Source organism: Phyllostomus discolor, chromosome 14 (genome assembly GCF_004126475.2).
Source record: "Phyllostomus discolor isolate MPI-MPIP mPhyDis1 chromosome 14, mPhyDis1.pri.v3, whole genome shotgun sequence".
NCBI classification, from domain to species: Eukaryota; Metazoa; Chordata; class Mammalia; order Chiroptera; family Phyllostomidae; genus Phyllostomus; species Phyllostomus discolor.
In genome coordinates this window covers 1,990,581-2,016,096 of record NC_040916.2, presented here as the reverse complement: position 1 = coordinate 2,016,096, position 25,516 = coordinate 1,990,581, and the positions used below count along the sequence as shown (strand labels likewise).

At 40.7% G+C, this 25,516-nt stretch overlaps 2 protein-coding genes across 3 annotated transcripts in view; both read left to right on the top strand.

Annotated features, from left to right (window-relative positions):
• KCNJ10 (potassium inwardly rectifying channel subfamily J member 10) overlaps positions 1 to 9,695 on the top strand; it is a 35,318-nt gene extending 25,623 nt beyond the window's left edge. For both annotated transcript variants that reach the window (XM_028531073.2, XM_036014963.1), the window contains exon 2: positions 3,576 to 9,695. In XM_028531073.2, the coding sequence (XP_028386874.1) occupies positions 3,576 to 4,715 (1,140 nt within the window). In that variant the 3' untranslated portion in view covers positions 4,716 to 9,695. The remainder of the gene's footprint in view (positions 1 to 3,575) is intronic.
• Positions 9,696 to 14,412: 4,717 nt separating this feature from the next.
• PIGM (phosphatidylinositol glycan anchor biosynthesis class M) lies at positions 14,413 to 17,624 on the top strand. Its single transcript, XM_028530721.2, has one exon. The coding sequence runs from the start codon at positions 14,641 to 14,643 to the stop codon at positions 15,907 to 15,909; it is 1,269 nt and encodes a 422-aa protein (XP_028386522.1). The 5' UTR covers positions 14,413 to 14,640; the 3' UTR covers positions 15,910 to 17,624.
• The last annotated feature ends 7,892 nt before the right edge of the window (positions 17,625 to 25,516 follow it).

The window sequence follows — 25,516 nt, the reverse complement described above, 5'->3', positions numbered from 1 at the left end:
ACTGGGCTCTACAAGCTCCAGGTCTGTCTTCTCTGTCTCAGCTGTGATTCTCCATACAGGGTTCCACAGAGGCACCTCCTGAAAACATGAGACCCATGAGAATGAACCTGGGAAACACAGAATCAGTTGCTACAATTACAAAGTTCTGGTCCAGAAGCCAGAACACCAACTCCACCATTAATCTTGGAGCAAATCTTTCTGAGCCTTAGTTTCTAATGATGCCTTTCCTACTTACCTCATGGTGTGGGGTAAAATTACATATTTTAAAAGTTTAAAGTGATCTATAGTCAGAGACTATTATATTGGGAATGACAAGCAAGATTTTTCTTGAGTCCCAGGAGCTTCCATTCTTCCAGATATGTGGAATCTCTGCTCAGCACAAAACAAAGCTGGACTTCCCTGAATGTCACCATAGGAAGTGCTGGGGGTAGAGACAGAGAGGAGAACAGAGGCATCCTGATTCTCCATGAGCAGAAGCTTAAAGGCAGTCTTTCAATCTTCCATCAAAAGCTTTAATCTCCTCTCGAGAGTCTTTGAACACTTCCAGGAACAGGGCCCTCACTACCGTTTGAGAAGCTCTTTCCACATTTGGATATCAATTTAGAATCTTTTCCTCCATAGCTTGAAAAGTCCAAACCTGTTCACTTGACAGTTCTTAAAACAAAATATTTGCCCACAGCCATCATATCCCTCAGATAATTTCTTTTCCTGATTTAACTTCCATGTCCTTCAACAATTTCTTTCTTTCCCTTTTTTTATCCTCATCCAAGAATGTTTTATTGATTTTAGAGAGAGAGGAAGGAAGAGAGAGGGAGAGTGAAGAGAAACATTGATGTGAGAGAAACATCAATTGGTTGCCTCTCATATGCACCCTGACCAGGGATTGAACCTATAACCTAGGTATGTGCCCTGACAGGGAATCAAACCCATAGATTTTTGGTGTATGAGATGATACTCCAACCAACTGTGCCACCTGGACAGGACTCTTCAACCATTTCTTATATTATATGGTTCTGAATCCTCTGATGACCTGATTTTTCCTTGATACTCAGTACTGCAGGTATGGGATAAACAGAGAAGAGCAGAATCATCTACTTCCTTATTCTAGATACTTTAATTCAACTAAAGTAGGCTAAGATTGCATTGCTTTTTTTGGCAAGCAAAGGTAATTCATACATGATTATTTTCTGCCAAAATTTATTTTCATGCCTCTGCTTTCCAACCTAGAACTTGCTCAGGTAATTTTTGGACACAATTATGTAACCCAACATTCATCCGTTTTGTTAGATGTGGCCCACTCATCTGTCTCCTTTGGATCCTAATTCTGCCCCTGACTTTGCATTTGAGATCTGCCTCAGCTTTGTGTCATCCACATAATTCATGACCATGTGTTCTATATTTTGCATAAAATTAGTATTAAGAACATTGAGTAGGACAATTCCAAAGATAAAGCTTTCTGGTACATCACTAGAAAACTGATTCCAGGCTATCATGATCCACTCACCAATACCACTGATATTTTATTTTTAAATCACTGAGTTATAGTAGCATTCTGTTCATTTTTCTCTGTTGTATCCCCAAGACATAATGAGAGATCTTGTTAAAAACCTTGCTTAGATATGCTTTATCCACTGCATTTCTCTGATTTGCTAATATGGTAACCTTGTCATGGAAGGAAATTAGGTTAGTTTAATGTGAATTTTTCTTAGTTACCCATGGTGGGTCCTACCGATAACTGCCTTTTCTACATCCCACCCGAGTACTCACAATCTTAATGTTCCATTCTAAAACCTTGTCTAGGATCAATATCTCGTGTTTGTAGTTTGTGAAATGTACCTCATTCTTCTTATTGAAAATTTAAATTATGTTTATTCATCCACAACTTTCCAGTACTTCCTTTGTTCTATAAGAGTTCTTCAAAGTCTCTTATAGAGGTTTCACATCTTTCCAAGAGTTTGAGAATCAAATGAGAAGGCATACTAATGTGTAAACTTTAAAATAGTATATAGATGCAGGCAGCAGGATGGTTGTTTCTTAATATTACTACTACTATTGAATACTGAATAAGACTTTACTAGGGCTCTAAATAAGAATTCTTCAAACTTCAGAATTACAGAGCTGCCCTTTTGCTCCACTTAGCTAAGGATATTGGGAAGTGGATGGCATCCAGGTCTGGCTGAGTAGTCTCACTTGGGCAAAAGTTCCAAGTGGGCATGGGCTTGTAAAATGGGCTACTGATTGCCTCTGAACATTCTGGGATTTTCATCCATTAGTGATGTTTAATTTAGTGCCTACTTAGGTTGGTATATGAATAGACCCTAATAATTTAGAGTTCTCAAGGTATAAGGCCATGGAGAAGGGTAGGGGCAGTGTGAAGGAATGACAAAATGCAATGGCTCAGACTTCTCAGAAAGAAGAATGCGATGAGCCTCTCTGTTCTCCAAGAAGGACCAAACTCCACAGAGATTACCCTGCTCCTTCCCAGAAGATCTGGCCATCAGATCCAGATTCAAAGGGCTCAAGTGATTACAGTTCTTTTTCTGCTGGAAAAGTACAAGTTACTCTTTGGGCAGGGGTGCCAGACACCTTGAATTAAGTGAGCTGTCTCCTATTTCAGAGCCTTGCCCCACTTTCTACTATCAGGACAAATAGTAATCCTGAATTTAAGCTTGTACAGCTATAGCCATGATCATATACTCTTAATCTTCCTACTTCCCTCAGTCAAGACAATTTTGCCACCTCCAATCTGGCATTTCTCCCAATCCTTGAAAAAACTGATTGTTTCTTCTCCTCCACCATTGTTTATTTCTTAAACAAACTTCTTTTTGTCCTGTCTGTGTTCTTCCTAATACTACTCCAAACCCTAACCTACACCAAAGTTTCCCAAATGATACAAATAGATGATGGTTGTAGTGATGATACTAATACTAATACATAGTGAAATGGGCTGGGTGCTTAGAGAACATCTTTAAGGGTAGAAGAATGGGCAGTTGTTGCTACTTTCTGAGCCAGATGAATATCTTAGTATCAAAATTGAGTATTGACTTAGGGGTAGGTGAAAGAATAAGAAATTAAGGGTATGTGTGTTGTAAGGGGAATTGGCCTGCAAGGATCTCAACCAGGTAGTTTTTATTGCTGATGTCATTCATGAGGGTGGTGAGGGATTTCAGAACTAGAGATCTTCACAGAATTGGTTTTGTGATGAATGGAGACCAGTAGAGCCCCTCTTTACTCTAGACCCACCTTTAAGGAACTGTGAACTTATTTCTCTTTCCTCTATGCCTCTTCTAAGAATTACAAATATTAGATTGTATTGCAATTATTTGCTTACTGTACACATGTCTTTCTCACTAGGCTATGAGTTCTTGGAGAGCAAGGATGATGTCATTTTTATCTTTGACTTACCAATATCTTGCACAGTGCCTGGAATACAGCAAGTGCTCAAAAATATTTACTAATAAAAGAACAAATCACTGGTATCAAAACAAATGTTATTTCTTCCTTCCCATGGGGTGGTGGCAAGGAATTGGCTGGATTTTGCAATAACCTCCATTATGCTGTCTTGCTCCCTCCAGATGACATCAGTTGCCAAGGTATATTACAGTCAGACCACTCAGACAGAAAGTCGGCCCCTAATGGGCCCAGGGATACGACGGCGGAGAGTTCTGACAAAAGATGGTCGCAGCAATGTGAGAATGGAGCACATTGCTGACAAGCGCTTCCTCTACCTCAAGGACCTGTGGACAACCTTCATCGACATGCAGTGGCGCTACAAGCTTCTGCTCTTCTCTGCAACTTTTGCAGGCACCTGGTTCCTCTTTGGAGTGGTGTGGTATCTGGTAGCCGTGGCCCATGGGGACTTGCTGGAGCTGGGCCCCCCAGCTAATCATACCCCCTGTGTGGTACAGGTCCACACACTCACTGGGGCCTTTCTCTTCTCCCTTGAATCCCAGACCACCATTGGCTATGGCTTCCGTTATATCAGTGAAGAGTGTCCACTGGCCATCGTTCTTCTGATTGCTCAGTTGGTGCTCACCACCATCCTGGAAATCTTCATTACAGGTACCTTCCTGGCGAAGATTGCTCGTCCCAAGAAGCGGGCTGAGACTATCCGTTTCAGCCAGCATGCAGTCGTAGCTGCCCACAATGGGAAGCCCTGCCTTATGATTCGAGTTGCCAATATGCGTAAGAGCCTCCTCATTGGCTGCCAGGTGACAGGCAAACTGCTTCAGACCCATCAGACCAAAGAGGGTGAGAACATCCGGCTCAACCAGGTCAATGTGACTTTCCAAGTAGACACAGCCTCTGACAGCCCCTTCCTCATTCTGCCCCTTACCTTCTACCATGTGGTAGATGAGACCAGTCCATTGAAAGACCTCCCCCTTCGCAGTGGTGAGGGTGACTTTGAGCTGGTGCTGATCCTAAGTGGGACAGTGGAATCCACGAGTGCCACCTGCCAAGTGCGTACTTCCTACCTGCCAGAGGAGATCCTTTGGGGCTATGAGTTCACACCTGCCATCTCACTGTCAGCCAGTGGCAAATACATAGCTGACTTCAGCCTTTTTGACCAAGTTGTGAAAGTGGCCCCTCCTAGTGGCCTACATGACAGCACTGTACACTACGGAGACCCCGAAAAGCTCAAGCTGGAGGAATCATTCAGGGAACAAGCTGAGAAGGAGGGCACTGCCCTTAGTGTACGCATCAGCAACGTCTGATTGCTTGGTTCCCCACCTCCCTATCCCTCTGGTCTTGCTTTCTTTATTGGCACTCTGGGATATTACCCAGGCCTACTGGAGAGTTCCAGAAGCACCCATTCCCACTCCCTCTCCTTTAACCCAGAGGCCTGTGGGAAGTGTAGACCAACTGGAGTCCAAGTTTTTCTCCCATCCTCCCCTTTCACCTCACCCTACTTCTACCACATTATACAACACCCCCACCCTGAAACCAGGATTGGGGAAAGAGAGGGAAGATTAGGCTGAAAGGCTTGGAGGCCTCAGCCATGGTGGGAGGCTCACATTAGGAAGACCATGCAGTTGGATGGATTGACTCCCCTCCCCACCTCCCATCACCACCAGAAAGTTTGGTGATTTGAGGCTGGGATCCCCTCCCTCTCTAACTTTCTACCTAGCAAGTTCCCCAAGGCAATATTCTGTGAGGATCCCCTTAGGGTCTGTGTCCTCAGAAATATAGGAATCTGGAATCAATTTATACTGAAGTCTCTACCAACCTGTTGAAAGAAGTCATGGTTTTTCATGGTGAATTTTTGTTGGTAACTCCTGACTTAATGTAGGATCTTGGTCATCACTATTTTCCACTTTGTAGTTTCTAAAGTGGACCATCAGTATACTCAGTTCTCTCATTGACGCCTCTGCTCCTAGAGAATTGGGTTGACCCAGGAAACAGAAAACCTAGTCACAACCATCACACCTGTACCCACCCTGGATTCTGAACTCTTCATTGTGGAATGACCACTGCAGAGCTACTGTCCAAATCCCTGAACGTGCCCTCCAGGTTAATCTGGGAGGATTGTTTTCCCTGTGTCCTATGAATGGAATGTCCCTCACCAATATGTTCCCCTGGGAAAAAGTTCAGTGCCTAGACCCCAAGGAAAGGTCTGGAAATAGTGTTCCAGATTACACTGCCCTTGGCTTCTCTTCTTTCCTGCCTAGCCCACCATTTCCTTAACCCCAACACTTCAGAGGAAGTGGGGGTGAGGGGCTGGGGTGGGAATGCAAGGGCCTCCCTCTCTTAACACTGATGTTTGACTAAAACTAGACTCACAGAGCACAGAGTTCCCAGGAAAGTTAAACCAACCAGACCAAGTGGGATGAGTAAATTCTCAGATTTCCAGACTGGTATATAGAGCCTCTGGGAATTGGGGATGCTTTGTTAAGGTTTGGGCAGAGGCACAACTCTGTGGCTGGCAGACACTATTCTCCCTGTTACCCTTCCCAGTGTCCTTCTGAAGAGTGCCAGGTATTTCATTAGGCAATGCTGGGAGGGAAGGAAATTATACCTCCTGATCAATTAACCATGGTCTCCCTCAGCCATTCCTGAGACTTGGTATAAAGTGAGTATCAGTCTCATTTCTACTTTCCTTTGCCATGAGGCCAGTTTCAGGCAAGTTAAAATGCATACTTTAAGAGATCAGACTCAGGCCATTCCTTGTTCTCTGGTGGGGACTGTGGTAGGGGGTCAGGAAGGGTATATGGGCACCAGAACTTTTTTAGATACCTGAAATCCCAAGAGTACTTCCTGGTCTCATTTAAGTACCAGGGGACCTCCCACCCCCAACACAAAGTGGTTTGGTATAGAGTCCCTATATGAATCAAGTGGCAGTTTCAGGTGGACTCAGCCAATCGTTACAAGCTACACACTTCTACAGAATATGTATATGCACCTGTGTGCAGACCCTTGCAGAGAAACTCACAAAATTTTGAGGCTGGACTTACGGTCACCAGTTACTACAATTGCACAAGATCTTCTTATATTGATCTCTCCTTGAACTCTAATTATGTCTTGAAGACCCTTTGTTCTCTATTTATGGTAAACCCCACCATTACTCCCTTGCTCTTGAGAAAGTAAGAACCAGAAAAACTTGAAAATCTGAAACAGAATAGAAGGCAAAGAATCAGCTTCTGGGCTCTCAACTTTATTCACTGTTAGATGTACCTGATTTCTTTCAATGTGTAAGGGCAAAAAGTACTGCAGTGTGTGTCTCCTTATCTGTTAGCAAGTTATCCTCAATCTAGTTTCTTTCAATGTGTAAGGGCAAAAAGTACTGCAGTGTGTGTCTCCCTATCTGTTAGCAAGTTATCCTCAATCTAGTCTCTTCAGCACACAGCTACTTCCCTTGTAAGGGAATTACTCTCTTCCCACCCCCTGATGTCTATTCAAATCCCGCATATTCTCCTCACATATTTGGATAACAAAATGAGAGCATTTTCTGACTTTGATTCTCCAACATGATCTCAGACTTTGCTCTAAATTGCACTTTAAATCATACTGACTTTTTAATACAACCTGGCTTATTCTCCCATACTTCCCCTTCCTTCACTCTCCAGAACGACACCCCACCCTGTCAACCCTAAACAGCTCTTTAGACTATGGCCTGTTTCCTCTGAGCTGAAATCCTCTTTCAGGCTATCAGATAGGCTTTAGAAGCAGCCAGATCTGGTGAGAAATGAGGCCCCTGACCACACCAACCATAGACTTGGCATGTCAGGAGAGCACTAGGCACAGATGTGAAAGGGAGGGATTCCAGAGGATGGGCAGAACAACTGATGACAGCAATACAAAAGATGAGAAAGTGTGCTACTGAGGAACTTAGTAAAATCAATGAAATCCTTGAATTTTATGTGAGCTAGCAAACGAGAGGTAAGTGGAGGCTTGGGAAATTAGGATGATATATATGAAAGATTTATCTAGAAAAACAAATTATATATATATATATATATATATATATATATATATGTAGAGAGATGTATATAGATGTGCATAAAACCAGATATACTGAATGTACAGAAAGGAAGTGTTCAGACATCTTAGCATGGAGGCAGATATCTTGCTCTGGTTTTGAGATAGGACTCCCCAGATTTCCAAATTTAACAACCAGTAATCATAGTTTCAATATGAAAGTGAGATACCTGACTATGGGAAAGAGAGTGGTGGAAGCTTCCATTCAGAAATAAGATTCATCCATTGAGGCTTCTGATAAAGCCTGTGTTGCTGATAAGACCAGGGAGACAGGAGAAAAATGGAGACATTCCATCCATAGAAATCTAGGAGGATTCCTACTTATGTTGTTCTCCCATCCCCAGAAGTGTCCTGTCACTGTAGCACTGTTTAAAACTACTAAATAAAAGCATCCTTCTGTTTCCTTCTCTTGGAGTACACGGAATTTCCTCTTCTTCCACAAGGGTGGGGGCAACTGCAGCTCCAGTCCCTGGAGGCAATGGCTATTCAACTGAGAAGATGGACACTTGATGTGCAGAGGCACTAAAGAGGAGCCTAGACTCTAGAACCCAAAGGCCAGAATGAAAGAAGTATTGGGCCCAAGATACTCCCAAGGCAGAGGCTCAGCCCTTTATGTGACTGTAAGCAGCCCAAAGAGAATGCTGTCTATGCTAGAGGTGTCCTGAGTCCCAATCCTGGCAAGTTAAAAGGTATACTTTTATGTCTTTTAGGCATGGGGGCATGGTGCTTTAACGTTGTTGCTTCTGTATGAAAATGAGTGGGGCTACCAGCTGCCCTAGAGGATCATGCAGTTTCATGAGAAGCTTCTGAAATTCCTACTCTGTGCTTCATATCACTATTCCCTCAACCTCTGTCAGCTAATAAGACCATCCAGAGATTTCCCTATAAGGCCTTAGCAGAGAAAGGAAGCCAGTTTTACTATTGCTACAAGCTAGAGCCACTGCTCTTTCCTCAAGGCTGCTACCCTGGTCCTTTACCCCTGCTATTTAACCTAAATTATTTGTAAAACAACACTATGTTTGCTGTAAATTTAGCACAAGCCTTCAAGCTCAGTAATGGCCAACTCTACTGAAGCAAAAGTATCTAGGGATAGTTTTCCCATCCATTGCATTCAAGTAGGTCAAATTTACCTAGGAAAAAGATGTGTGAGACTTTTTTTGGTTTACTTTATTTTTGTCTGTTCAGAAAAGCTACTAAATAAAGTGCATGAATCTCTGTTCTTCACTTTAGCTTCTTTTAGAAATCCAAACTCAATCCTATCATTAAGGTCTGAACTCACAGGTTTACCTGGAAAGGAGGTTGAATTTGGCTGTACTGGAAGAACTTCTTATCATGTGACCACCCTTTTTCCATTCAATGCTTTTATCCATTCCTTCTATACCTTTCCTACACCTCCCCTCATTAACTTTAGGATCCTTTATTGGACACCTTTCAAACTCAGTTTTTAAAGAACAAGTTTTTTTTTCTTTTCTTTAAGTTAAGACCCAGAAATCTGATATTGGCTCAGCTTAATCCAGGAAAGTCAAGTTGTCTTAGATCCTGGGCACTGTGCCTTTTGCCAGTGATCACATGCCCAACTTCTGTTCCATGTTACTATGTAGATATTCCTTATATATACTCAAGGCTCTATAAGCCTATTCAATTACTAATTGCTGGGCATTTCTTCCCCCAAGCTGCAAAGAAATGGATTTCTCTTTTACTGTTATCTATCATGACCCTGAAAAAGATCTGGTTCAGTATTTAGCCCTAAATTCTCTCTGAGAGGAGGTGCAACAGATCCCATAGTCACTGACTCTTGTTCCTCCGAAATGGGAGGACCGAAGAATGATGGAGAAAAAATTGGGACTCTTAATCATCATCAATAAATACTTATCTACATTTGGAAAACACTAGTTTAGTGATGACTCATATGACATGTATCATATATAAGATATATGAAATATAGTCCCTTAAAGTTTGAAGAAACTTACAAACTTATGAGGAATAACAAGTAGCTAAAATAACAAGTAGCACACACTAAGGGCCAGATATATCATTAACAATAAGTTCCAAAGATTGAGATCGATGTGGGAAACATTTCACAGGGACAGGCACTAGGCAAGGAATGGTATCAGTGTAAGATTCTGGTTAGAACACATTTGACATAAGATTCAAGAAAAAAAATTAGCAAATATGGAGTCCCTATTAGGTGGAAGGTACCATTTAAGTAACAACAAAAAGGAAGGCATGATATACTCCATAAAGGGACATACAATCATATTAGGTTTTGAACCTGCTTCTGTGGAACAATCTCTACTGCTTGCCAACCTCTAACCTTGTTAAATTTTACTATGCCCATCTTAGATCAGACCCTGTTAAAAGCTATGATTATACCCTGTATTTCTCTTTCATAGTTCTTACCACAGCTACAATTTTATATTACTTATAAATTTATTTGATGAATATCATATCACTCAGACATTAAGTGCCATGTGACTGGGATTCATGTCAATGTGTGGTCACCAGGGACCTAATGACCAAGGTGATCAAGCTCAGCACTTAGCATAGCACCCGGCATGTATGACACTCAATAAATGCAGCAAAAGAAGACAATGGAGAGGAAAGGAACTTGCCTAAAGTTCACACAGCTAGTTTGTTGTAGAGTTGGTATATCTGTTAAATAGCCATAAAAGATTTATACAATATATTTCATAAGGCATGGCATAATTAAGTATTAAAAAATAGAACAGATCATTTCCACTTGTTAAAGTCTGGGAAGAGATTAGAGAGAAGAGAAATACAATTCCTTGCAGGTGGTACAGAGTGAGCAAAAGTATTGTAGGAAGAAAGCACAGGCTTATTTAAGGGATGGTTAATAAATCTAGAATTAAGGGCCTCATAGGTAAATAGGTTAAAAAGGTAGAGTAATGGAGGGATTAAATGTCAGGCTAAATAGTTTATTATTTTTTATAGGCAGCTGGTAAATACTGAAGATGTTTGAGGAAGGACAGAATATAATTAAAGTACTTATTATGAATATCAATCTGGCAGTAGAATTCAGAGACAGGAGACACTAAACCAGTTACGTGATTTGCAAAGGCTTGTAGGGAAGGTAATTGTCACAAATCCAAGGATAACGTAGGTCAGTGGCCCCCAACCTTTTTGGCAAAAGTGATAATTTTTCCATCGACTGGAGTGGGAAGGTTGGCTTTATAGCCTGCCACCAGATGCAGCTTAATTGTCACTTGCCACTCACTGATAGGGTTTTGATATGAGTCTGCAAGCAATTGACTTATTATGGTCTCTGGGCAGTCAAACCTCTCTGCTAATGATAATCTGTATTTGCAGCCACTCCCCAGCACTAGCCTTACTGCCTCAACTTCACCCCAGGTCATCAGGCATTAGATTCTCATAAGGAGCGTGCAACCTAGGTCCACATGTGCAGTTTATAGTAGGGTTCCAGCTCCTTGATGAGAATTGAATGCTACCACTGATCTGACAAGAGGCCAAGCTTAGGTGGTAATGGGAATGATGGGGAGTGGCTGTAAATACACATGAAGCTTTGCTTGTTGTCCACTGCTCACCTCCTGCTGTGCAGCCCAGTTCCTAACAGGCTATGGATAGGTACTGGTCCATGGCCTGGGGGTTGGGGACTCCTGGTATAGGTATTCAGTCATATTAAATTGAGTTGTTGAAGGTCTGGACTAAGGATTCTGAGCATGAAAATTACAAATAGATTAAAAAATTACAAAGTAAGAAATATAAGCAAGATCTACCAAAAAAAGGAAGTAATTGAATTAGGGTTCCAGCAGGAAACAGATGACATACTCAAAGGGCTAACTGGACATGGTTTAATGAAGGGATTATTTACAAAGGTGTGACTGGGGTTAATAAACCAACAAAGGAATAGTGAAACATCCTGGGACTCACAACAGTAGGAAGCCTTTACCAGTTTTAAACTTAAAGGGACTGTTATTGGAGACTGGTGAGAGTGGTAGCCGAGGGAGGAGGTTATAGCTTCAGTGGAAGCCATGGCCTTAGGTAGAGGAAATCAGCCACTAACAAAGAACCGCTCGTGCCTCCCACTGACGTGTTCTAATGGGAATCCAGAGAGCAAAGAAGCCTATGTGATGCTGTCCATAGAGATTAACCACATAGAGCACAAATGGCAAAAAGCTAAAGAGTGGATCTGGAAAGGTAATGAGAGCATATACAGCATAATGACCAAGGTCTAGTTCCTGGCTAAGGATGCTAGGGATGAGCTATACATGTCTGTATTGCTTAGCCATTGGCTCTAAATGGATGGAAACCTAGAGGCAGACAGTGAAAGGGGGGATTAGGAAGAACTGTAATAATTCAAGGGGTAATGAACAGTTGAGCATATGAAAACATGTAGCTCTTTCAGGGATAAGTGAGAAGACAGAATCCCTAAGCCCAGTGTAAAAAGCTCCGTATGGGTTGCCAGTCCCTTTTTCATTCCCACAACTACCATTTATATCTCACTCCTTTGACTTCAATGATCCAAACTTAGTTTCTTTTGATTAGTTGTTTCCTTATGTGCCCAATTAGGTGCCTCCCAATTCTTTTTTAGGTCTCTATAGAGACAAATGGGCTGAAACCTCTGTCATATCACCTAAACCAGCCCAGCTAGGGGAACCCATACTTAGTTAATCCTCAGACATCTTCTTGCCAATATGCTCTAATTTCTGGGACTAAGTCTCACTTATCTGACAGAGGAAAAGAATAAATCAGAGAAGAATCACAGAGAGACTATCAAAAAGATTCATACAAGAGATCAATGAGAGTAGGCAGAGGAGAAAATCAGAACTCATCATTGACATTTAATTTCGGGTTAGCTGCATAGTTGTTGAGAATATTTTGGATCAGACAGACCTGCTTTTGAGTTCTAACTCTATCACTAGTTCACTATGTCACTTAGAAACATTACTTAATATCCATAAGCCTTGATTTCTTTTAAAAAATTATTTAATAATTTTTAAAAGATTTTATTTATTTTTAGAGAGAGGGGAAGGGAGGGAGAGAGAAACATCAATGTGTGGTTGCTTCTCGTACACTCCCAGTTGGGGACCTGGCTTGCAACCCAGGCATGTTCCCTGACTGGGAATCAAACTGGCGACCCTTTGGTTTGCAGGCTGGCACTCAACCCACTGGGCCACACCAGGTAGTGTCATAAGCCTTGATTTTTTCATTTGTAAAAATCAGAATATCTTCTATTCATGGTACACATTTAGCACAATACCTGGCACATTGCAAATAATTCTACAAAGCTGGCTATTAGAAATCATCATTGGCATTATTATTCTTTATGTGCTCTCCCTGTATATATGGCTACTAAAATGCAGAAAATGGTTACAAGTAATTATCAATTTAAGGCATATAATTACACCAATGCATATAAAAGGGCAGAGATATCAGAATATGAATATGAAATGTAAAAGAGTAACATGTTCCTCCAAAGGATAATTATAAGTTGTATGATGGATGCATGGAGGGTAGTCCTGGGAGCTGCATGCTCAGACTGGATAATATCTTTTACTCTCCTTATGGTAGTCCAGAAGACTGCCTGTAGGAAATAGGATCTGTAAAATCAAGTAAATCAGTATTTACTGAACATTTACCATGTGCCTAAGGCTGCAAAAAATATGAGTAATTGAAAAAAATTAAGGATAAGATACAATCTCTAACCTCAAAACCCCTGCTATCTCATTGATAGGGTTATAGATACAATCTAAAGTAAATTAGGAAATTCCACAATGCACGCTGTAAGTGCAGTAAGTGCCGGCAGAAGGGAAACAGGTAATGGACTGAACTCCTTGGTGAGAAATTCATGGAAGTAAGGTTGAAGTAGGGTAGTGAAGGGGGCAGAACTTGAGATAGGTAAAGGCTATTTGAAAGAAAAAAAGACCTGGAGTTGGGAGCACCCCAAGGATGCCACTCGGGAGACATTTTGGTAATAGAAACATCTAAAATCAATTCAAGTGTTATTGAATCTCTACTATAGGTCTGGTAATGTGTCAGATACGGGTGTACAGAAAAGGACAAAATAATCCCTGTTGTCAAAGAACTCAAAGTGTCCTGATGGGAAACTAGGAAGGAGAAACACACACAAAAAATCGGTTATCACAAAGTCATGTGACAAATACTATAATAAAAAGATGTCATTCCAAAAGGGAGTTTTGGAGCATTGGGACAGCAGGTACTGGTGCAGGCCAGGGTCTTTGTGTGCAAATGATTTTCTAGAGCTTAGAGCCTCTCTACCTTCAGTTAGTGGAGAGGTCTGGCATCTAAATCATACTGCCTGGTGAAAAATGAACTGAAAGCCATCGTATGCCTTTAGGAGTTAACACTTGAGTTGAGGCCTGAACGGTTAAGTAGTAACTGGGGAGGGCAAGATAACCTTGACAGAAGCAATAGCAAACACAGTGGCTGCATAAAGGGCCTGCAGAGCCATGCAGAGTTTAGGAGCACTACGAAGCTTCCCTGTCCTTCCCATTCTTCCATATAGGATTGCCTAAGTTCGAATTTAGTAAACTGATGATTTCAAAATACGTATATACATGTCCAAATAGTGCAGTGCACGTATACGCTCTGGGCTCTCTTCAACTCATCCTAGCCCGACCCGGGGCCCACAAACCGCTGGGATAAACCGCGAGGTGGCGGAGTAAACCGTGAGGAACTAAAACAGGTTTAGTTTCCCTTCGCTCCATTTTCTTCGCCTTGGTTCTCTGCCCAGGCCTGAGGAATATAGATTGCAGATCGCTCCGTTTCGGGGTCTGGCTCCGCCGACTCAAATTAGGGCGAGGAAACGGCCTAATTTCACACAAGAAACCCCAGCTCCACTCGGTAATAAGACAGCCCAGCAAGCGGAAGTCGCCTTCTACAAGGACCAGAAATTCCGCCCCCGCCAGAGGAAGACCGACAGCAAGACAGCCAATTAGGAGAAAGCTAACTCTCTGCTGCGGTGACTGAGAACACCGCTGGGGCTCGCGACCGGAAACAGCACGGGGGCGGGCTTCATGCCGGAAGTGCTAGCCAGCAGTTGTTTCGGTTGGCCGCCTAGCTGGTGGGAGGTGGGCGGGCGATTGGAGGCTAGGAACCGGATCGAAGGTTAGGGATTCGAAGGCAGTTCGGTGCTGGGACTGAGCGGTATCATCCAGTCAAACCATGGGTCCGACCGAGCACTGGGAAGAATGGTTCCTGAGCCCTCGGGTACTCCCCGCTGGGGTTTTTGGTGTGGCTTCCCTTGCCCGAGTCGCCCTGGTTTTCTACGGGGTCTTCCAGGACCGGACCTTGCGCGTAAGGTACACAGACATCGACTACCACGTTTTCACGGACGCCGCGCGTTTCGTCACGGAGGGACGCTCGCCTTATCTGAGGGCGACCTACCGTTACACGCCACTGCTTGCTTGGCTTCTCATTCCCAACATCTACCTCGGCGACCTCTTTGGAAAGTTTCTCTTCATCAGCTGTGACCTCCTCACGGCTTTCCTTTTATACCGCCTGCTGCTGCTGAAGGGGTTGGGCCGCCGCCACGCCTGCGGTTACTGTGTCTTTTGGCTTCTTAATCCCTTGCCTATGGTGGTATCCAGCCGAGGCAATGCGGACTCGATCGTCGCCTCCCTGGTGCTTATGGCCCTGTACCTAATAGAAAAAAGACTTGTCGCGTGTGCCGCTGTATTCTATGGTTTTGCAGTGCATATGAAGATGTATCCGGTGACATATATCCTTCCCATAGCCCTCCACTTGCTTCCCGAACGCGACGACAGAAGCCTCTGCCAATCCCGGTATTCCTTCCAGGCTCGTTTTCACGAATTCCTGAAGAGGTTGTGTGATCCGGCTGTGGTGCTCTATGTAGTAGTTGCTGGACTCACATTTTTTGCCCTGAGTTTCGGTTTTTATTATAAATATGGTTGGGAATTTTTGGAGCACACCTACCTTTATCACCTGACTAGGAGAGATATACGCCACAACTTTTCTCCATACTTCTACATGTTGTATTTGACCGCAGAGAGCAAGTGGAGTTTTTCCCTGGGAATTGCTGCATTCCTACCACAGTTCATCTTGCTTTCAGCAGTGTCTTTCGCATATCACAGAGATCTTGTCTTTTGTTGTTTTCTTCATACGTCCATTTTTGTGACTTTTAACAAAGTCTACACCTCCCAGTACTTTCTTTGGTACCTCTGTCTACTGCCCCTTGTGATGCCACTAGTGAGAATGCCCTGGAAAAGAGCTGTAGTTCTCCTAATGCTGTGGTTTGTAGGGCAGGCCTTATGGCTGGCTCCTGCATATCTTCTTGAGTTTCAGGGAAAGAACACCTTTTTGTTTATATGGTTAGCGGGTTTGTTCTTCCTTCTTATCAACTGTTCCATCCTAATTCAAATTATTTCCCATTACAAGGAGAAACCCCTGACAGAGAGACTCAAATATGACTAATATTTGCTCCAGTTCTGCCATTTCTATTACATTATGATTGTTCTGAATGGACCAGGAGAGAGCTTTGGAAAATTTTGAACATCCTAAGCACCCTAGTGAATGTTCAGTTTGGAGCATAATACCCTGATTCCACAAATTAAAACGAATGTCTGCCTTATGTATAAAGGAGACTCAGTATTAAGGTCCACCCTTTAGGAAATGGGAGGGATGTTTGAAAATGGAAGGGTTGATGAAACTATTGGATATTAAAATGTTTTTGTAGAAAAATACAGAAATATGGTTAGAGACATAAGGTCTGAGTATTTGTTCTGGTTATACTATGTTACTGTCTGAAGCAGTCTTATCTTTTAACCCCCCCTTTTTCTTTCTCAAGTTTTCCTGATATCTGTGGACACTCTCAAATGTTCCTAAAGCACAGCTTTTATATATAAAGTGTTAAGTAATGCGACTGTATGTGTTTAGGTTAGGAAAATTAGTTCTGTATTAATAGTGGAGGCTTAGAAGATAAAGAATTCAAAGCAATTAAATTGTAATCATGTTTTATGTATTTGTTTTATACTTAGTTTTTCAGCACGCAGTCCCAGTGGTATTAGATTACCATTTTTGGTCGTATACAAAAGGGATTAAATTTAAATTTATCCATTTTTAAACTTGAGTTATTACATATTTTAAAATAGCATCTTGCTTTTGATGTTTGGGGTCTGCAAACAGAACATTTTAGTGTTCTGTTATACCTCTTTAATTCTGATTTTAAAAAATATCTTTCATCTACAATTTAAGTTAATCAACTGTTATCTGTTGTAAAAATGAATATTCATATATTTTAGGTGATAAAAACTCAAATTGTTATTATGGCATTTTCCATACTTAAAAGTACCCCGCTTATGAAAATACCCATGATAGAAATGGAGACCTGCGTGAGAGGCTCCTGGAAAGCATATGAAGCATCCTAAGTATCCATTAGTCTTTTAGACCAGGAAATACAGGGAGAGATTATGAAAACGAGACTCTGTAGATCCATTTCCCTTATTACTATAATATTTCTGAGAAACAATGCTTTCTGAGATTAAACCAAGCACTCTAAAAAAATTTTTTTTAACATAGCCCATTAGTTGGGGATTTCCTAACACTAACCTGCAATAGTAATATATGGGTTTAATTTTATGATTGTAATTTTAAAAGATGAATAATTGAACAACATTGCTCTTCCATGGTAAAACAAATGAATAAACATCCTCCAAAGAAGTAGTATATTTCATGTCAGGTCAGGCCTAAAAAAGCCTTTGAGAACAAGCTGTGTCTACATGGTCATAATTAAGAATGCTATTACTGGCAGCATTTTGATGGACATGTTCTTGGGACCTGCCATTAGAAAAAAGGGAAGAATAGATGGCTTTACATGGGTTGCTGTTTTTGTGAAAATAGCAGAGACAATTGAGGACACTGACCTTATAATATCTAATCTTCTATCCTGCGTTAAGTATTATCTCTCAGGCTCTTAGTTTATAACTGTTCACTAGTGGCCTTTCAGCCATGCCATTCTTCTCTTCCATTTTTTTTTTAATAGAAATTAAAAAAATTTTTGGTAGGAAGATGGGTGGGTAAATAGAGTTCTTACACCCCTATGTAATTGTCATTTTGGTATTCTTGACTTCCTGAATATTTTTTAAAATAGTCATAAGTATATTTACTCATTAATTTTTTTTTCTACTTCAGCATTTTTTGTTGTGGCTTTTACTCTTTATACTTATATTGAAATTACAAGGAAGTTTACCTTGTAAGTGCGTCATATTTCTGTTAGATCTTTAGGATTGCTTTTAATTTTTAATATTCTAAATAAGACTTGAAATATGTTTCATGTTTTAGATCATTCTCTTGACATTCTTAGAAGTCTAGAGTGAGTGGAAGTCAAGAAGCCAGTGGAGTTCTGTTGGGGTGTTTGGAGGGAACTTCAATTCCAGTTCCTTCCCTGACAGAAATTCTCTACCGAAGCACTATAGGTGTTTCTTAAAAGGTGCAAAGTTTATATGCTGCAAAGCTTATATGGTGCAAAAAAATGTAGTAAATTAACTCGAGATTATTTTATTTGGTTTCTTGGGTTTTTTAATTTTTGTTTTCTGGTTCTGTAAAATCTTTTTTTTTTGGTCTTCTTTTACTTGCATTTTTTTTGTTTCTTTATTGGTCTTCAGTTACACCTAAAATTGTATAGCACTTTGGTTTTTTTCCTACATAATTCTTTTTGTTTTTATACCACCCCTGAAGATAAGTGTATTCATTTACAGATTAGCATTAATTATTATCATATGAGATTGATTCTCAAGATAGTCTGTGTTCAAAGCAGAGGTAACTATGTAACTATTCCATAGTTGCCTTAATGTCTTCTAGATGTGATCCCTCAATATACCTAGATAAATTCCTTGGATTAGGTCCATTGGAAAGGCAATACTACTCCCTAACCCCACACAAATAAATTTCTTTCTTAAAATCATAGATTTTAGTTAATAATGACTTCTTACCATCTGGCTGAATGACTGTAAGTGACATAACATTGTTTTAAAAGTCTTATAGGACTTGTCTTTTACTTAATTGACTTTAGCTTAGTATGGGATATATTGTTATTTCCCCATCAGCTTTTCTGCATTGCCACCCACATTTCAACCATCTGTATGATGAGTGAAAAAAGGAAAAGATGGAAAATTGCACCTGGGACAGTACCTAAATACAACTACCCCCTGCCTTCTATACTTTTTTATGAACAATTTTTTTGGGATTTTATTTATTTTTAGATAAGGAAAGGGAGGGAGAAAGAGAAGGAGAGAAACATTAGTATGTGGTTGCCTTTCCATTATGCCCTACTGGAGACATTGCCTGCAACCTAGGCATGTGCCCTGACTGGGAATGGAACTATCAACCTCCACAGGTCAGCACTCTATCCATTGAACCACACCAGCCAGGGCAGTTATGAACAATTTTAAACATTACTTATATACCTACCACCTAAGTTCAATAATTAACTTTTTGTCGTATTTCCTTTATGTACATATTTTATTTATTTATATATTTTTCTGAATTGTGAAGTTGCAAACCTCATTGAACTTCACCACTAAATACATTAGTATGCATTTAGGCACTGTCCCAGGTGAAATTCTCCATCTAGGAGTAGAAATATTTTCTTAACAAGTCTATAATATTATTTAATATAACTTAACACCCTGTCCATTTTCAAATTTCTCCAGTTTTGTGTTTAACCTTAACAGATATTCTTGGACCTCAAAGATTCCCTGTGAGAAAACAAGGTAGATAATACATAATTAAGAAGTTTGGATCTTTCCTTGGTCTTTAAAACAGTGAAAGGGATTTACCTTCCCTTAAAGGTGAACAAATAATTCTTTTGTGCAAGTCTTTCTGTCTCCTTCCTAAGAAAACATAGGGTAGTAATCCTCTCTAAGAAGTTCTCCAGATAAAAGATTATTTGGTTTGGTTTCCTGGTATCCGTCCTCATCCTACCCAACAACTGATTAACTGATTTTACATCTTGATGGTGAGTTCTGGCATTTCATAATTAACTGATTTGGGGTACCTATTCAGCCATATGTGGTTTCTTGTAACTTTTACAGCAACACCTTAGAGTTGGTCTTCACACTCCCTAACTCCCCATTTTACAGAAGAACAAAGAGGCTCAAAGATTAAATGACTACTAATAAGTGACAGGGCTAGAATTTGATATGAATTTTCACTGACTAAATGTTATACTCCACTATATTATGTTTTGGATTTTTCTAAAGTGCCCAGACAAGATTGCTGCAAAATAAATAGAACTCAACACACCCTAATAAATGTCTTGCCAATCAATTTGTCCTTCATAATCTTTTAAGTATTTGCTTAAGAGAATGTTCTCTTGCAGTTGTGCAAAAGTTTCTGTCATTCCTAAACTTTTTAAAATAATTCCAGACCCTTTAATAATCTCTTCTTGTATCTAAACCCTCTCACAAAATTATATAATTTCTTTGTTTCTGCTGACTTCATAATGCCCTTTTTCTCCATAGCCTGGTTTAATAAGTTGATATGCTGAACCATATGTTAGCCTGGGTGTTTGTGAATGAAACTATGGAAATACTTAGCCATAATTTCCAAAAGGTAAGTGATCTTTGTTAAATTTCTCCTGCTCTGCAGTGTGTATTCATACAAATAAAATATCATGACTTAGACTAATGGCATGGCATAAGAGAGTTCAGATTCAGATAGCTTAGACTTAAATCCCACTGTGTGACTTTGGGCAAGATTCTTTTCTCTAGATAAATTAGTTTTTCTGTCTGTGTAATGGAGATTGTTTGTAAGGATTAAATGAGGTAATATATCCAAAGTGCTTATGCTGATACAGAACAAGCTATTCCCCATCATCTTCCTAGTTTTACCATCTGTTTACAAGTCTTTAAAGAAGAAGCACCTTTTTTTGTCTAGATTTAAGTCTTTCTCCCCAACGTAATGGCAAGAACCTAGGTTTATACTAAATAACTTTTAATTTCCTGTTACTACAAACTTTATTCCTTCTAATATATTTTTAAAGATTTTATTTATTTATTTTTAGAGAGGAAGGAAAGGAGGAAGGAGAGGGAGAGAAACATCAATGTGTGGTTGCCTCTCACATAACCCCCACTGGGGACCTGGCCTGCAACATAGTCATGTGCCATGACTGGGAATCAAACCAGTGACCCCCTGGTTCTCAGCCTGCGCTCAGTCCACTGAGCTACACCAGCCAGGGCTATTCTTCTAATCTTGATCTAGTTTATTGAAAAGATAGTAGTTACACATGACAATGTATGTACAGAAAATGTATGGTTCTGGCTTAACAGCTTTGTATTTGTGTATTCCTGTCATACATTATCTTACTAATGAGGGGAGGCTCATGTCCCTAAATTATACAGTGTTTCTTTTCTCCCTTGTATGGAATGGTCATTCAAGGATTGATGCTCCTTTTATAAAAGCATGTGTCTTCTGCCTGGATCAAAATTATCAGAATAGCAGAAGCATTTATTCAGCGCTGACCCAGGAGAACCATTCATTTAGTCAAAACAAGCATTCATATTTATTATCCTGAACACATGCCTTACTAAATAGGAATATTTCTAGCTGCTCACTTTGCTAATTTTGGGTTGGCTGAAAAGTCCTATGATTTTTTTCCATAAAACAAAAGGCACATTTTTCATTTTCACTAATAACTTTATTGATTTGGATATTTTGAGTATGTCGGCTGTCTCCCACATGGTACAACGTTGATTGTTCTCAGTGTCTCAATTTGATCACTATGAACTTCAACTGGTCTACCCAACCATGGAATATCATCCAGCAAGAAATTTTCAGCACAAAACTTCGCAAACCACTTTTGACATGTTCCATCAATCACAGCACCGTCTCCATGCTTGCACAAATCTTTTTTGCATTTCAGTTGCAGTTTCACCTTGAAATAATAAGGCATAGTATGCCAAAAATGTTGCATATTTTCTTCCACCTTCAATATTAAAAAGGCTACACAAAAATTCACCAATTTTGATTTTTTTTAAAAATGCATGCTGATATGACAGCTGTCACAATACAGTCTATCAAAATTGTTTTGAATGAGATAAATGACAACTAAATACTACTAGTAGAGCCTGTTTCCTAGGGCAAACACCTTGTTAATGGCAAGACTAGGTCTTCTGATACTACTGTGTTTCACAAGTCCTTAATTCAATATGATGACAGGTGATTTCAGTGACAAACATTTATTTACCAAATGCCATTTAGGCAAGTACCTAGTAAAAGGCTATATCATCTATGTGCTAGGCATTGTTCTAGGTATTGTGTATACAGCTATGAGTCACTCTTTCCTCAGGGAGCTTACATTTTCATGGGAGGCAAAGGATAAGCAAATGCGTGATTGTGATGATTGTCATAAAGAAAAAGTAAGGCAAACTAAGGAAGTAGAAAGTGATGGCAGTGAGGAGAGGAGCAGGTGCTGTTTTAGATAAAGTACTTATAGAAAGCATCTTGAGGTGCAATTTGAGCAGAGACCTGAAAGAAGTGAAGGTAGTAACCATGCAGCTACCTGGGAAAAGTGTATACCTTGCTGAGTAAACAGTGCAAAGGCACAGAGAGAAGAATGAGCTTGGCACATTTAAAGTACAGCAAAAAGGTGAGTATAACTGAGTGGAGTGAGCAAAGAGCAAACAATGTAATCACAGCATCTAGTGAAACAACATGAATGCTCATTGAAAAATACAATTTACATTAGCATTTTACCAGCCTATAATAACTTTGGACTCAACCTATTTTTTTTCCTGAGTTTTGAGAACAGGTTAGTTTGTAAGGAAGATGAAATATATATAAACAAACGAGCAGTGCTACAAAGTGCTTTCACATATTTTCAGACATGAGAGTTTTTTTAATATATTTTATTGATTATGCTATTACAGTTGTCCCATTTCCCCCCTTCACTCCCCTCCACCCTGTACACCTTCTCCCACCCACTTCCCCCTCTTTAGTTCATGTCCATGTGTCATACTTATAAGTTCTTTAGCTTCTACATTTCTCATACTATTCTTACCCTCCCCCTGTCTATTTTCTACCTACAATCTATGCTACTTATTCTCTGTACCTTTCCCCCCTCTCTCCTCCTCCCACTCCCCTGTTGCTAACCCTCCATGTGATCTCCATTTCTGTGGTTCTGTTCCTGTTCTAGTTGTTTGCTTAGTTTCTTTTGGTTTTGCTTTAGGTGTGATTGTTAATAATTGTGAGTTTGCTGTCCTTTTACTATACATGTTTTTTATTTATCTTCTTTTCTTAGATAAGTCCCTTTAACGTTTCATAAATAAGGGCTTGGTGGTGATGAACTCCTTTAACTTGACCTTATCTGAGAAGCACTTTATCTGCCCTTCCATTCTAAATGAAAGCTTTGCTGGATAGAGTAATCTAGGATATAGGTCCTTGTCTTTCATGACTTGGAATATTTCTTTCCAGCCCCTTCTTGCCTGTAAGGTCTCTTTTGAGAAATCAGCTGACAGTCTGATGGGAACTCCTTTGTGGGTTACTGTCCCCTTATCTCTTGCTGCTTCTAGGATTCTCTTCTTCATTTTTACCTTGGCTAATGTAATTATGATGTGCCTTGGTGTGTTTCTTCTTGGGTCCAACTTCTTTGGGATTCTCTGAGCTTCCTAGACTTCCTGGAAGACTATTTCCTTTGCCAGAATGGGGAAGTTCTCCTTTATTGTTCAAATACGTGCTCAATCTGTTGCTTTTCCTCTTCCCCGTCTGGTACCCCTATAATTCGGATGTTGGAATATTTAAAGATGTCCTGGAGGTTCCTAAGATTCTCGTCTTTTTCAATTCTTATTTCTTCATTCTTTCCTGTTTGTTTGTTTTTTTTTTCTTCCTTCTGGTCCACTCTATTGTTTTGAGTCCCAGTTTCCTTCCTATCCCTATTGGTTCTCCGTGCATCTCCCTTCATCTCTTTTATGGTAACCTCCATTTTTTCATGTAATTTGTGCCCAAAAGCAACCAATTCTGTGAGCTTCCTGATCACCAGTGTTTTGAACTGTGCATCTGATAGATTGGCAATCTCTTGGTTGCTCAAAAGGATGAGCCCTGGGGCATTGATCTGTTTTTCTGTTTGAGACATATTTCTCTCTCTCTCTCTCTCTCTTTTTTTTTTTTGGTCTGGTCGCTCCTGTTATGGTGAGGGGCAGAGCCTTAGGTGTTCACCAGGGCTGGGCACCCCAGTAGCTAGATTGTGACGTTGTATGTGGGGGTGGGGGCGGGTGGGAACAATGGCGGTAGGTAGCTCCGTTCTCCTGGGATCTCAGTCCCTTCCCTGGGATCCTGGGTTGCGTGCTCTGCCCTGGTTCACAATTGCAGCCTCACTGGGCCCACTAGTTGCCTCTTGTGTACTCAGGGTCCACCTGCTGCGATCTTGCGCGCCCCAGATGCCTTACGTGCTCCCAGTTGCCTTCTGCGTCCAGTTCTCCCTGTACTGCATGCACCGCGACCCGCGCACGGCTGCTCGTCTCTGCCCCTCCTACCGGTCTGGATGAATGGGCTTACTTCAACTTCTTGGCTGTCCGACTTTCATTCAGATAAATTCTCTGTCAGTTCTGGGTGTTATTCTGACTCTAAATTGTTGTCCTAATCTTGGTTGTGCATGGAGGTACCGTGCGTCCACCTATGCCTCCATCTTGCTGGAAGTGAGTAAGTATAATATCTTGAAAAAAGTTGGAGACAAGTACCCAAGTCTTCTGATTGCCAGTTACACATTGTATGCCCTCAATTCTTTAATTCTTTACTGTTTCAAAAACTAATTAACGTGGATGGGGTGGGAGTGGGATGGGGGAAGTTTCAGGCAATGGAAACAAAAAGAGCAGCAGCCCTCTGTAGGATGAACTTGGGGTCCCAGAAATAAAAAGAAGGCCCTTGAAGCTTGAGAACAGTTTGCAAGTAGTAGGGAGCAGAGGACAGGCATTCATACATAGACCTTGTCGACTACAAGGTGAGAAGGTCAGGGGGGTTTTGCATGTTGAATAAAAAGCCACTAGGGGGCTATAAAAAGGAAGGACATCTTACCTTCTGCAACAGCATGGATGGACCTGGAGAGTATTATGCTAAGTGAAATAAGTCAGTCAGAGAAAGACAAATACCAAAATATCTCATTTATATGTGGAATCTGATGAACAAAATAAGCTGGTAAGCAAAATGGAAACAGGCATGGACACGTGGAACAGACTGACAGCTGTTAGAGGGGAGGGAGATGGGGGCACTGGATGAAAGAAGGTGAAGGGATTAGCCAAAGAACATATATGCATAACCCATAGATACATGCAAAAATGTGGTGATGGCCAGAGGGAAGGGGAGGACGGGCTAGGTGGAGGTGAACAAAAAGAGGGAAATTGGGACATCTGTGATAGTGTCAACAATAAAAATAAAAATAAACTCATACAAATTAAATTTTTGAAAAGAATTGGTGCCTTTTTAAAAAGATTTTATTTATTTTTAGAGAGAGAAAGGGAGGAAAAGAAACATCAATCAGTCAGTTGCCTCTTGCATACCCCCAGCCCAGGCATGTGTCCTGACCCAGAATTGAACCAGTGACCTTTCAGTTTGTGGGATGATGCCTAACCCACTAAGCCACACCAGTCAGGGCTACAAATTAAAAATTTAAATATCACTGTCCCCTGAGTGGGGAATGGGTTCTAGAAAGAGCAATTGGGAGGTTATTACAATAATCCAGATGAGTGATGATGTGGGTAGCAGGGGGTGGATTTGACATGTATTTTTGTGCTTTGGAGAGAGAATTGATAGGATTTGCTGAAGATTTGATGTTGGGGAGATGAAAAGGGAAACCCAAAATGAATCCTAGTCTTTTGGTGTGGGCAGCTAGGATGATAGTAATGTACTTTATTGAGCTGTGAAAACTGAGAGGAGGAGTAGATATAAAGAGGAAGACAGAGTTTAGGATAGACCTGTCAAGCTTGAGATGTCAGATGTCTTAGTTAGGAAGTCAAAGGAGCAGACACATATGTGTCTGGAAGTCAGTCACCAGATTATAGACATTACTTAAAACAAGGGGCAGGTTGAAGTT